This window comes from Cavia porcellus, unplaced genomic scaffold, assembly GCF_034190915.1.
Source record: "Cavia porcellus strain 051 isolate PalLab524CR breed Dunkin Hartley unplaced genomic scaffold, mCavPor4.1 scaffold_13, whole genome shotgun sequence".
Taxonomy (NCBI): Eukaryota; Metazoa; Chordata; class Mammalia; order Rodentia; family Caviidae; genus Cavia; species Cavia porcellus.
In genome coordinates this window covers 17,860,370-17,873,913 of record NW_026947496.1, presented here as the reverse complement: position 1 = coordinate 17,873,913, position 13,544 = coordinate 17,860,370, and the positions used below count along the sequence as shown (strand labels likewise).

General features: G+C 41.8%; 1 protein-coding gene across 10 annotated transcripts in view; it reads right to left on the bottom strand.

The window, feature by feature from the left end:
* Phactr1 (phosphatase and actin regulator 1) overlaps window positions 1-13,544 on the bottom strand; it is a 508,872-nt gene that overhangs the window by 45,542 nt on the left and 449,786 nt on the right. For 6 of the 10 annotated variants that reach the window (XM_063259891.1, XM_063259892.1, XM_005003272.4 and 3 more), the window contains one exon: window positions 228-478. In XM_063259891.1, coding sequence (XP_063115961.1) covers window positions 228-478 — 251 coding nt within the window. The remainder of the gene's footprint in view (window positions 1-227; window positions 479-13,544) is intronic. The other 4 variants (XM_063259893.1, XM_063259894.1, XM_005003268.4 and 1 more) reach the window with 1 other exon arrangement.

Genomic DNA, 13,544 nt, shown 5'->3' with positions numbered 1-13,544 from the left:
GATGGAGGAACGGGGTGGAAAAACCGGTTCCTACGATGAATGCCATCCTTACGCACTGCAAACACATACTAATAACAATTACAAAATAATAAAAGAAAGAAACAGAGGCCCAGAGACATTAATTTGGCTGTCTTATAATGTGGCTCAGCACCAGGAGCTGGGGCACTGGATCAGCCCTCGCTGCCCCACACCACGCTCCCCTCCCTGGCGGCGTCCACCGCACTTACTGGTGTACAATGAACTGTCATCATCCTCGTCCTCTTCCTCTTCCTCCTCTTCTCTCGTGTAGAGGCAAGAAGAGTCTTCGTAGTCGGACTCGTGAGGCACGTTTTCCTTATTGTCATCACATTCAATCACAACTGTTGGCACTTGTCTGATTTCCGGAAGGCCCATAGGTCCTGCTTTTGTGACACCGTCACTCGAGTGCAATCCAGAGCTGTGGTACGAGGTGGAACACGGGACTCGCTGCTCCGAGCTGCTGAAAATGCAGGGGAGAGAGGAAACTCATTCTAGCAAACATGTCATAAAAGTGTCTCCACACTGTTCTAAAAATCAGCTGCCCAGCTCAGGTGTGGTGGCGAGGAATCTCAGCACTCTGGGAAACTGAGGCAGGAGGGTTGCAAGTGTGAACTCCGCCTGGGCAGCTAAAAAGATTGCCTCAAAAGAAAAAAATAAAACAAGGGTTGGAGACATAGCTCAGTGCAAAGTCCTGACTGGTTCAGTCTTCAGTACTAAAAAAGAAGAAAAAAAAAAAATTGGCTGTCCATTCCTAAGAGACAAGAGGTATAGCGGGCAATGTAAATCTGTTTCTCATCTTAGAGCTCAGCATTTTAGGACAACAGTTTCCCGACAGAGGCTGGTGGCAGGGATAAGAAATAAGAATTCTAATTTCCTGATGGCGCTACACACTGCATGTCACATACGCACACTTTAAAATGGTTAAGGTGGCAATTTTGGGAAGCAGGGTGGGGTAAGCGTCTTGGGAATGGGACTGAAGGGTGCCCCATCGCTGGGCTACACCCTAGCTTTTTAAATTTGCAGATAGGATCTCCTTGAAGCTGGCCTCCAACTTTTCACCTTCCTGCCTCAGCCTTCTGTAAGTAGTTGGAATTAAAGGGGTGAGTGAGCCATTACAGGCTCCAGAAGGCAACCTTTTATGTCCTGTGCATTTACCACAATTAAGTTTTTGTTTTTAGAAAAAAGACAAGAATTATCATTCCATGAACATCTCTGATTGAGATCAGCATCTTCAATGGCCAGAGGAAGGTTCGCCTGCAACCAGCACGTGTCACAGGAGGGGGTAACGTGGTGGGAAAGCCAAGCAACCACAGGCCCAGATAACACATGTCAGGTTCAAGTTTTCAAAAGCCACGCAGGCGGCTGGTAGGGATCCACGATTGGGTGGAACAGACGAGAATGAGGGCAGGGTACAGTAGCAGGCATCTGCAGTCCCAGCATTCTGGGAGGCAGGGTGGGAGGATCATGGGTTTGAGCCCAGCCTGAGCAACTTAGTGAGATGCTGTCTCAACAATCAAACAAACAAGAAGAGTTGGGGATGCAGCTCAGTGCAAAGGTCCTGGGTTTAATCCCTGGTATCTGCAGGAACAGGAAAGAATCGGGAGAGCTGTGAGTGAACGTCAGATCCAGGTAAACATGGTGACAAGGGGGACAGAGACGGTGTCCGGCCACAGCAGGCAGCCACAGCCAATGCCAGCCTGCTCCTGTTTTCTTGTTCCTCTGGGCATGTTAGTTTTCTAAGAAGTGATGATAATGCTCTGGGAGCCAACTCAGATCAAATACGGGGTTTTTTTTTAATCAAAAAGACAAATTCTATACCATGCCTTTGAAAATAGTTATTTTCTTAATAAAGTCTACCAAAGGAGCCTGTAGCAATTGAAAGTCCTTCTAATGACAGCCTTTCCATGAATTCAGCCAAAATAATGAGACTATGAAGCCAGAAACACAGAATGAAATGTCTTCCAGTTTTGCAGGGTTGGAGATGAAACCCCAAGCTCACATATACTGGTGAAGAGGTCTGGCACTGGGCTCTACACCAGCCTGGCAAAATCTTTAATTTTTTTTCATATTTACTGAAAATGGAATTTCTTTTCTTGGTCAACAAACTTGTGAATCCCAGAAACTCAGTGTATTTTGTCATCTAAAAGTGTTTAACACTCATTAAGTAATGGGTTGTGAGGTTATATTACTTATCAGTGAGTTTTACATTCATATATTTTATCTTAAAGAAATCTTATTTATGATACAGGAAGTCATGAGTTTCCATTGAAGCCTTCAATTGTGCTTTAAATTATTGCTACATCTAATTTAAGTTCAATTAACTTTCTTTTATTGTTTCCAAAGAGTTATTTTTCTCTATTTTTCACATAGCTGTTGGAAAACCTGGTTAAGACATTATAAGCTATGATGTTGGGGGCATTGAACTAAATCAACATTAAACAAAACAAAACAGCCCCTTCAACTACTGAAAAATGCAGCATCTTACTGGGCTGGGGTGGAACCCAGTGGCAGAGCTCTTGGTACACTTGTGTTAGCATGTGCAAGGCCCTGGGTTCCACCCTGGACAACACACACACACACACACACACACACGCACACACACACACACACACAAACACACACACAGAGTGTGGCAACTTCCTTAGTGGTTCAAGGAACTACATTTACAGCTGATTTTGTAGACTTGCCAAAGCGAGCAGGAAGGAAGGTTGCACCCATGACACATGGTCTGCAAGGTGACAAACATGGCACGAGACTGTAAGTTGGACTACACAGGGACTTACTGCCCTGCCCATGCTGGCCACTGTATCCCAACAGTGCTTGGATTTCTATATCTGGCATTTAGGGAAGTAAGGGTGGCCCGGGCAGAGGCTCACTCCATGCCTTGTGTTTGCACTGCCCTGCATTCTTCTCTCCTTCCTTATAGTTTACTTAGCAGTGGTTTCTAGAAAGGAGAAGAGTTGGGGACACAGCAGCTGGGAGTCAGGGATAAAAAGCAGTTGACAGACATCGTTGCCTGGTAGAAAGAATCTTTTGAGGAAAAATAAAGTCACAAGCCAGAAAGCATGAGCTCCTCAAGGCAGAGAGCTCTGCACTGATTCCAAGGGATGGAGAAGCCAGCGATTGTACGCAAAAGAAGAGCAGAGATTGGCCCCATGGGTGGTGCGTGATAAACAAGATTGAAGGGACGGGTGAGACCCTGATTAGGATGGGGTTACACGGGGGCTCTCTGGTCACGTTTGGGGTGAGCACCACCACGCTGCTTGAATGAGCAGTCAACCAAAATTGGAAACTTGGCACCAACAAAGAATTAGTGGGTTGCAGGTGAAGAAAGGAAGATGCTTTTATTTGTAAGAAGGAGAAAGCAGAAGATGGAAAGCTGCCCAAAGAGGGGGAAGGGAGTACCAGGAAGATGTATTTCCCTTGTCCCCTGGAACTTGCCAAAGTCGACTGGGCTCCCGGGCTGTCCTAGGAGCACGCCAGGCTCCCTCACCTATGTGTGCCTTCCTTTTGGTGGGCTTTTGCTTGACATCTGTCTTGGCTGCTTGCCCTCTTTTCTCCGGGACGGGCAGCAGGCCAGTTAGGGGAGGCTTGGCTGAGCTCACACTTAGCACGGGGATGTGTGTTCTTCTCGTGGTGGGGAGGGGCGGCTGTCTCGGCCTTCTGTGCTTGGCCTTCTCTGTGCTGCTGGCAGCTCTCTCTCTCGGGTAGGTAACTAGGTCACCTGTGCCAGCTGGGACCTTTGCATTTCTGGCTTTTCCCTTCTTTCTCTGCCCTTGTCCGAGACTGTTCCCCAGGGAGTTTCGCTAGTAGACTTTTAACTCCTAATCAAAATGAGGCAGAAAACCCAATGCAGTCCTTATTCTGTTCTTTCCCTACCTGCCATGTTAGTAACTGCTGCTTAAGGCTGCAACGACTGATATTTAAGTATAAATGTAAGTAGTTGGGAAGCATTTTCAAAGGGTATTAATTAAGGGATGGCTTTTTAATTTTTAGGGGGGCATCTGGTAGTATATTGCAGGGATCTTGGTGCCTATATTTGGTTGGCCTCTTTATGAATGGATTAGATAATGCCAGAAAGAGCATCTTCATCAAATGCATGGGGAAACTGAGGCAAAGAAGTAGGGAGAGTGAAATAAGGGAACATTTCCCTCATGCTGCCCCCCCCATTCTACATGTTCCCAGACAGTCCTCCATTTCCTCTTTATGACTATCTTCCAGGAAAAGTTATTATTCCTATTTTATGAAGCAGGAAATTGAGGCTCTGAGAGGGTAATTAATCAGTCCACAAATACAGGGAACGAGTTGAGATTTGAGTCCATCCTGTTATAATATTCTGTATCCCAAAATTGAAATGTGATCCTTACAGGTTTGTGGGCTTTGACTGAACACAAATCCTATTAACTGTACCCACACAAGATGGAAGAAATATTATGCATAAATCTGGTAGTGGTGGTGCACTCCTGTAATCCCAGCACTTGGGAGGCTGAGGTAGGAAGATCATTGCAAGTTTGAGACCAGCCTGGGCTACAAAGTGAGCCCAAGGCTAGTCTGAACTGCATAGCGAGACTCTGTCTCAAAAAGACAAAAAAAAAAAAAAAAAAAAAAAAAAAAAAGGCATAAATGTGAGTACTGCTTAGATCTTATTAACCAAAGGAAGCAATGATGCCTTGCATTGTCACAAACAGGCCACTCCTGGGCACTGGGTCTAATGGGTCATCTTGGATTCTGGGTCCTCAACAGTCAAAATGGTGCAGGACTTAAACTCTTGGCTATGCTGGGGCTGCTCTGATACCAAAATGGCAAAATGGTTGCAATGGAACTCTAAACATTTACTGTACAATTCTTTATAGAAATAGTTTCTTGATCCCTGGTCTAAACTAATACTAAACTTCCGTTGTACTCCCACTTAATTTTTAAAATTTATTTTAAAATACAAAGAGAACAAAAATGATGACAAAGAATTTCAAAACATAATAGGAGATCAGTGATAGTTAATATATTACATATTGTTATCTTCAAAGCAGCTGCTCAGATTACAAGATATAGGCATGAAAAATTAATCAAACAATGAAAGTGCAAACCATTCTTTTTGATGAATTAGTAGAGATTAGTAGTCTAATTATGTCTTTCATATATATAATTTTTTCCTTCTTTCCTTTCTTCTTTCCCTCATCCTAGTTCTTTTCTTTTGAGCAGTTTCTTCCTCTTTTACTCTCACAATATCTATTGCACATTTTAGATTCTATTTGCTCTTTCAATTTTTTACACTAGGGAGCCAACAGGATGTTTACACAAGTGTGTCTGATTCATTTATGAGTATGCTCTTAATTTGTACCCATTTACCTATAAAAGCCTTGAGTTTATCCTTCTTTATAGCTGAGTAGCACTCCGCTGTATAAAAATACCACATCTTTTTTTGTCCATCCCACAGATGATGGGCATTTGGACTGTTTCCAAGATTTAGCTATTACAAATAGTGCTGCTATAAACAGGGTACACATATATTACTGTGACATGATGTTTTCCATTCTTCTGGGAAAATAGCCAGAAGGAATAACTGGATCAAGTGGGACCTCTACTCCTATTTTTTTGAGGAATCGCCACACAGATTTCCACAGTGGTTGTGCCAGTCTACACTCCCACCAACAAATGCTGGCAGGCTTATGGGGAAAAAAGAGCCTTTCCTTAATTTTTTTGTGTAATCCATTTTTGAAATCTATTACACTCTTTATAGTTACTTTATATTTATCTTTAATACAAGACTTAAAAATGTAAACTTACTTTAAGTAAATAATGTTTGTTATCAAAACATATGCTAAATGTTAATAACTTATGTTAAATATACACAATATTTTATATGTATATTTTAATATTCATATTATGCATATTAATACATATTAAAGAAAATACGACTTTTATGAAAAATTATGCAAAACTCATTTTTCCCACCAGTTCATCCTCTGCACTGCTATCAAACAGGTCTGATCATGTAATTCTCTGTTACAACAGGGACCAGCTGTGCAGTCAACAGCTGCCTGGTGGGGGTGCTATAGAAACAGCTGGAGACGTCTGCTGGCCAATCAGTTTGTGGTCCAAGCAGGTGTGAACCAAGCAGGTGCTCTAACACCTGGTTTCTTAAAGGGAGAAAAAAGATATTGTTCAGGAAGTGAGGACAATTCATCAAAAAGGTTTAAGAAGTTACCTTAAGAAGTATGTTAAGAAGTAACCACTGAAGGCCAAGTATGTGACCACCAAAGACAGAGACATCGCCTTTTATTTAAATGCTGCTCTGGATCAGGTTTTCTCAACAGCAGCATGACTGAGTATGGACCAGATGATTCTTTCCTTTGGGGGCTGTGCTGTGCATTGTGGTAGGTGTAGCATCACTCCCAGCTTCTACCTAAGAGGTGCCAGTAGCATTTCCTCCAATTGTGATAATCCAAAGTATCTCAGGACAATGCTGGTTATGTGTCTTCTGGGTTGGGACAGAAATGGCCTTGGCTTGGGAACCTCTGGCCACAATGGCTTTGCTACTTACTGTTTTTGTCAGGAATGGTTCACAGGAACAACCTTAGTGATTCAAGATTTCTCAGCATCCATTGAATCACCCAGATCCCACTCCATAGGGTCCTAACACAGTGACTCAGGGTGGCATCCCCAACTTGTATGACACTTTGTTGCCTTCAGGGTTCCACTTAGCAAGTTATTTGCACCCTTGCCGTGGTTTCTGAGCAGTTACCCCATTAATACAAGAGCTTCCCACTGGCTCTCCAGTGAAGCAGCTTTTCTCACTATGTTGCCCAGATCAGTGGTTTACCCAGTGACACTAGTGGCCTGAAAGAGTCATCACATCCTCCAGCTGGGTTATCTGCCACATTCCCACAGGAGAAGCTGACTCATGCAATCAGATCTATTCTAGACTTTTCACATCAAAATTCTTTGCACTAAACATTTAGTTTGTTTAGATTTCAAGTGGATTTCGTTACACATAGGTTGTCTCCTGCTTGTCTTCCCATTGGCTGGCTATTAAAACCACAGGTAAACATAAAACAACTAATCCTATCCTCCTACTGGTGCTGTTCTTGATTTTCTTTTTCATCACTGGGGATGGAACTGAGGGCCTTGCACACACAAAGCAAGTGCTCTGCTGCCTGGCTACATCCTCAGCCCAGCCTCTGTTAATTCTAACTGGATTACTATTACTGCAAATGATAAAATCAATACTTTTAAATGCATGCGTTTAAGCTTTCCAAGAACCATAAGAAACAGGTACTATTATGTAGAAAGAAGAAACTCAAGGCCCTTGGCCAGGGGTAACAGCTAGGAGGGAGCAGGTGTTTCCAAACTCAGACAGTCAATGATGGGAGCTGATCTCTTACTGGTGTCTCTCTGCCATTGCCTACGCAGATGCTGTGGTCCTGGCATGCTTCTGAAACTTACCCTTCTGGAATTCTTCCCTTCCTACCACCCCTAGTCCATCCTCTATAATTCTCTCAAAAGAGCCCTGAAGGGCCTCATGTAAACTGGATAAACTCCAACATTTTCTTTGGTGTGCAATAGGAGGTGTCTCATAATCTGACCTCCAATTTCTTCCCTACTTTTTTTTTAAACGTTAAAACACTTAATTGGACATATAAAAACACAAATACGAAATGTTTAGGAATAGCATGTGATGTTTTGATATATGCATAATTTTTATATGGGGTAATTATATCTTTGTGTGTGTATGGTGGGGGCACTGGGAATTGAACCAAGGACCTTTGCACTGAGCTACATCCCTAGTCCTTAATTCTGAGATAAGGTCTCACAGTATGTCTAAGTTGCCCAAACCTGTGATCCAGAAACACTGGGATTAGCAGCACTGGCCAACATGCCTGGTTCCATGACTATTTTTTTTTTAATACACAGGGCATTATTGCTACCTTTTGTCACCCCACGGTACACTAGCATACCAGAAAGTGCGGCTCCCATTTGATTATGACACAGTGCCATGGGTCAATCTGATTCCTGTTTCATCTGTTATTATTCTGAGTGTTCCAGCTACACCAGCTACACCAGGCCACTGGCCACTGCCCAAGAAGTTTGTAGGTTTTCCTGCCTCCCCTCTCTGCTCCTTCTGTCACTCTGCCTTGTACCCTTGCTTCTGAGTTTGGCTTGGAGAATCCTCCCCATACTTAGGGTCACTTCTGGTGCCGTTTCTTTTATGTAGCTTTTTCAAAGGAAAGAAATCCCTTCATGGTGCACCCACAGCCTCTGCCGCCCTCTCTGCTGTGGGATCTGTCACATTATAATTGCATGAGTAAGTACCCCCCAGTGACAGCGAGCCTCCCAAAGACAGTGGCTAATTACTATTTATTGTCATGCCACAGCCTTATTATTGAGCATATTTTCGAACTGAAGGAAAGGTCAATCTAATGTTTGAATTCAAGTCTCTTGGAGTGACAGCAGGCCATATTACTCTACTGTTGTAGTTTGCATCTTGTGTTCTTAAAATTTCCATATGCAAAAATTTGCTCTAAAGGAAAATGCTGGAGGAAGCATTGGAGCCTGTCGGAGGTCAGGCCTAGAGGGAGGTCTTTAGGTTATTGGGGTTCTACACTTGAAAAGGACGTGGGATCCTGATTTCATTTTTCTCTTGTTCCCTGGCTGTAAGGTGAACAGCTTTGCTTTGATACGTGCTCTTGTCATCACATGCTCTTCACCCAAAGCAACAGGGCAAACTGATCAGGGGCTTAAATTTCTAAAAAAAGAGGCCAAAATAAACCTTTTAAGTTTACAATTATCTCAGTTATATGTTTTGGAACACTAACACAATTTCTATTGCTTAATTCTCTAAAACAGCTATCCCCAGCCATTAGATCAATTTGTATTTTTATAGGAAAAGCATCACTGTGAAAGGAGAAATAAGGGTTTCCAGTATAATGGTCTGGAGTTCTCTTTCCTGACACAATAATTCAAAAAGTTCACACACTGAGATCTATGCAGGAAGAAGGCAATGGTACCTACAAGCTTTCTACCTCGGGACTACGTAGGCACAGCAGATGCAAAGAGAGCCTAAGGCTATGACATTTTCCCTCTATGCTCACATCTATCGGTCCACTCCAGATACAACTGTCCAGAGTTAGGCTTCTTTGCTGAAGGAGGTCACTGGAATGGGGGGAGGATCCACAAATTTCCTCAAACTTTTAATCATGAATGTAAACAAACGCCAAAGGTCTTACTTTTCAGGGGGAAAAGGAGGACCTTGTTCCCTGTCATCTGTAATTTTCCTCATAAGTGTAATAGGGATGAATGTGTAGGAACTGAAGAGGATCCTATGACATTCAAAAGATGATGGGTAGCTGCATAATTCGGGATTATTTTTATACTAGCACTTAAATACATTAGGGCCTTCCATTGTTGTAGGGACATTGTACCACATTCATCATCTCATTTAATTTTCACAAAAACTTTCAGAATCAAGGATACTTTACTGTTTTGATTCACAGATGAGGGCATTAGGTCTCTGAGACCTGGGTGTGATCAACAGAAATGTGACCTTTGGTTTTCTAATCCCAGGGCTCCTTCTCTTTTCGTTAACCATGCTACCTGCCTTCTCCCAACAAACCAATCATGTCTATTATTTTCCATAATATGTTCATGTTGATTACTAACTGGAAATGATTATTAAAATTTGTAATGAATGGTAAAGAGAACATGTTCATGCAACCCACCTGTGCTTTGGCAATGAATTTGGCTATGGAGAGACCCAAGAGAATAGGTCACTGTGGGACACACAGGTGGGGTTCAATTCTGAACTTGGGTACAGTTTTAACATAGCAGCACATAGTTGTGGGTGAGGAGGGATGCAGACAGAACAGGTTGCAAGGGGGAGAGGAGAATAACTGCCAAGCTGGATGATCCAGTTTTGGACAATGGGATGCTATCAATAAATGGGTGGGATGCAAAGGGTTTGGAATCTGTTGTGGTCACTTTGATGCCATGTGTCCTTGAGGATAGAAAGGCATCACCATTGCTCTCCTCCCAGGACCCTGCTGTATTTTTCTGCAGTGACATCCTTATTTTATAGATTGCATAGCTACTGGTTTATCACCTGTTTCCTACTGTACAGTAAACCTCCAAGGACAATGACTTTGTTTTGTTCTTGTCTTCACCCGAGTGGACTGAACAGCCTAAATGCTTTCTTCACTGAAATGAATGAACAGTGCGGAACAAACAGACACTTACCTAACACACAAAAGAAACATTAAGCATAGAAGCACTTGGAAAGTTGAAGAGAAGATGGTAACCCAGGCTGGTAAAAGATGCACATCTTACATGCTCTTATTCATCATGTTCCCAAGACACATTGAAGAAGAAAACACTTTATCCTCCTCTTGGTTCTGACTCCATCAAGAATGACATTTAACTAAGATCTGTCTTTGGAAAACTCCTTTGTCTTCTTTGACTCTGCTCAAGCAAGTAGGAAACACATGGATTAAGAGCACATTGGTGCCCTTCAGGTGCCCACTTTCCTATCACTGAAATCATCACCTATTCCAAAGGAATCTCTAGACTTTGCAGATTAAGGGACTGACATTTCAAGCTCCTTACTGGGTGAGGGGAAGGCACAGACTTTATTTTTAATAATTCAAAAAGAAACAAAAGCTAAGACAGGATAAGCAGTTGGGGCATTCCATCAGTTGGCTGTTTCTGAAGAGGGCTTTACAGTTACCTCTTTATCTCTGTCCTATGGCAACAGCGGATGTAAGTACCACTTAACGGCGTCCATGGGTGCAAAATTACCAGTTATCAAATATCTCTGCAACTCTTGCAAGGAATGAGGGGCAAGTTACCAAATTAAAAAGTCTCTATTAAATCCTTACTCTTCCTTGAAAATCCTCAAGAATCATTTTACCATCATTTCTAAAGAAAAATGTGTAATAAAGGGATATTGCTTTCTGGAATCTGATTCCAAATGCACTGATTTAAAAAAAAAAAACAAAACCAAAACCATGAATCTCCCCAAAGGAGAAAGAAAATTTATCACCTACAAATATGACACTGAAAGTGGAATGAAGCTTCAATAGGAACAGCTCCTGTAATTGCATCTGCAGGAGTTATGAAGAGACTTTTCAGAGGAGAGAAGAACAATCAGCCGTTTTTCTCTGGGAGACCAAAAATGTGTGAGAAATTATGCTACAAATTGCAGTGCCTAAGGCTGAAAAATGACAGAAATAACCACCGAAGCCCAAGAAAATCGTCAATCAGCTTCATTTTAAGAAAGCAGGCACCATTGTGTGGCTTATCATGGCCTAGGATTAGCCTTCCAAGATAAGAAACACAGCATCGGAGCCTTTGTCTATTTGCTGGAGTTTAGTCAGCAGGAAACTATGCTGTTCTATATATAGACAAGGGAATGCAGTTTGCATTTGTTTTTCCAGAAGTGGTAATGGGCTTGAATTAACTTGTTTCCAACCCCCCCCCCCATCTGTCCTTCCATGGATCAGAGCCCACATTTCTGACCTGGCGTCACATTGGGACGTGACAAGTAAAACCTTGAGATGTATAGAGTGGGATCAGCAGCGTAACTCTCCCAGCATTCTCCACTTCTGATGATGAAACTAAACGATGCTGACTTGACTTGATTTTATTTCTAGAGATCTGCAATGCCCCAGGGCATGCCTGATTGGGGTTGGGGGCATCAGGAAGATGTGGAGTGGTGAGGAGGACCATTCACCTGATGTACCTACTGGTCTTCTGTACCTTCTCAGTTAAGTGGAGGAATCAATCTATTTGGCTACCCACAGGCTGCTGCAAGATCAGGGGAACATCTTAGTACAGTGTGCTTCACATACATTGCAGTTAGTAGCTGCTATTGTAACCGGGATGTACTGAAACTCCAGCAATTTATCATACACTAATCATTGTGAATCAATAGATAATATTCACTCATTTATTAAAATATTTCACTTAGTGATTTCTTTTAATGTTACACCTGTGAAAATTTTGTGGGTAATGGCTTCTTCCAAGAAAACTAAAGAATCAATACTCATGCTTTGGGAAATGGCAGGGTTTCTATAGGAGCAGACACAGGAGTTCAAGTGCAGTTCAAGTTTCTCCTGAAAATACACTTTCTTTTACACCCCCTTAACAAAAGATGTTAATATTTGTTTAGTCTCAATTCATTTTTCTGCTAATGATCTGCTTCCCAGTCTTACAGGGGAGAAAGGCATTGTCTTACACTAAAATACAATAAATATATACCTTAAAAGAAAATAGCTAGTATAAGAAGTTGGTAACTCTGGCTTCCAAGGGCCAGGGACAAAGGTCCTACTAGAATTTCAAGAGACTTTGAAGAGGTGGTGTTGAACAGAAAAAGAATTTTCTTGGAAAATTTTGATTTAACAGTGTACAGCATTTTCTCTACAATGCATAAAACACTGAACTTCAAATCAATTCACAAGCAAATAACACCTAGGACTTCAGAGAAGACAGTGATTCACATCTGCTTATTATCACGGAGCACTGTGGTTTGCAGGTTAATGTTACAAACATAAGCCGATGCAATAAATATGTCAGACTATTAAGATCCAAAGAAACCCTGGGAATTGCCACACTCAGGACCAAGTATTATTTTTAGAACTTCCTGAGACTCTTGGGGCAACATGAAGAAAAGCAATTGTCACCATGGACTGGATATATCCTTGGATTATAAATTCTATTGTGCTCTTTGAAAGGTTTAAAAATAATCATGGGATAATAGAATGCTAGAGATGGAAGGGATTTGGGCAGCTACCAATTTCAAATTCTTCTGTCCAATATAAAAATGATTCCTTTTTCTATATTCTTGACAAGTAATAATTTCATCCCTAGCTAATTTGTAACTATCAAAAGGGACAATATAAGAAGACTTTATATAGCTATACTTATAAAACTATATACCTATACTTATAAAAACTTTATATACCTATACTTATTAATATTAAAGGAAAGACTGTGATACACTATTGTGTATCACAATGCTTGGTATGTAGTACTCTGTAGGTGTTGCTGAAAGTTCAAGAAGATTCTGGAACCTTCCTGGCTCTGGTGGACCAGTGTGGTTCTGGCCTATCTGTGACAATATAAATGTATGCCATGTTAAGTGTATTGCCTAGTAGAGGCAAAGCTATTCTATTTCTAAAACTTTCCACAACTAAGTTAACAACCTAGTGGAATAGATCTAATAGAGTTATATAGTGCTGGACAGTTCCTTAGCAAATGACCTGACCTGTAAGGTTTTCCTTTATGTAAGTAAATAAGTAAACCTTCTGGGACTGCTGCTGGCCTGATCTCTTTTGAAGATCTCCAGTGTCCTTTTTGGAAGCTTGAGGTTCTTCCACATGTCTGATTATAACTTTCTGTAACTATTCTCATTCTAAAAACCTGGGGAGGAACTTCCAACTTTCTCCAGCCCCATAATGAAAATCTCACCCACCCTTTGGAGACAGGAGACCACTCCTTCTCATCTGATGCCAGTATTCTCCCATCCTTTTTTCCCT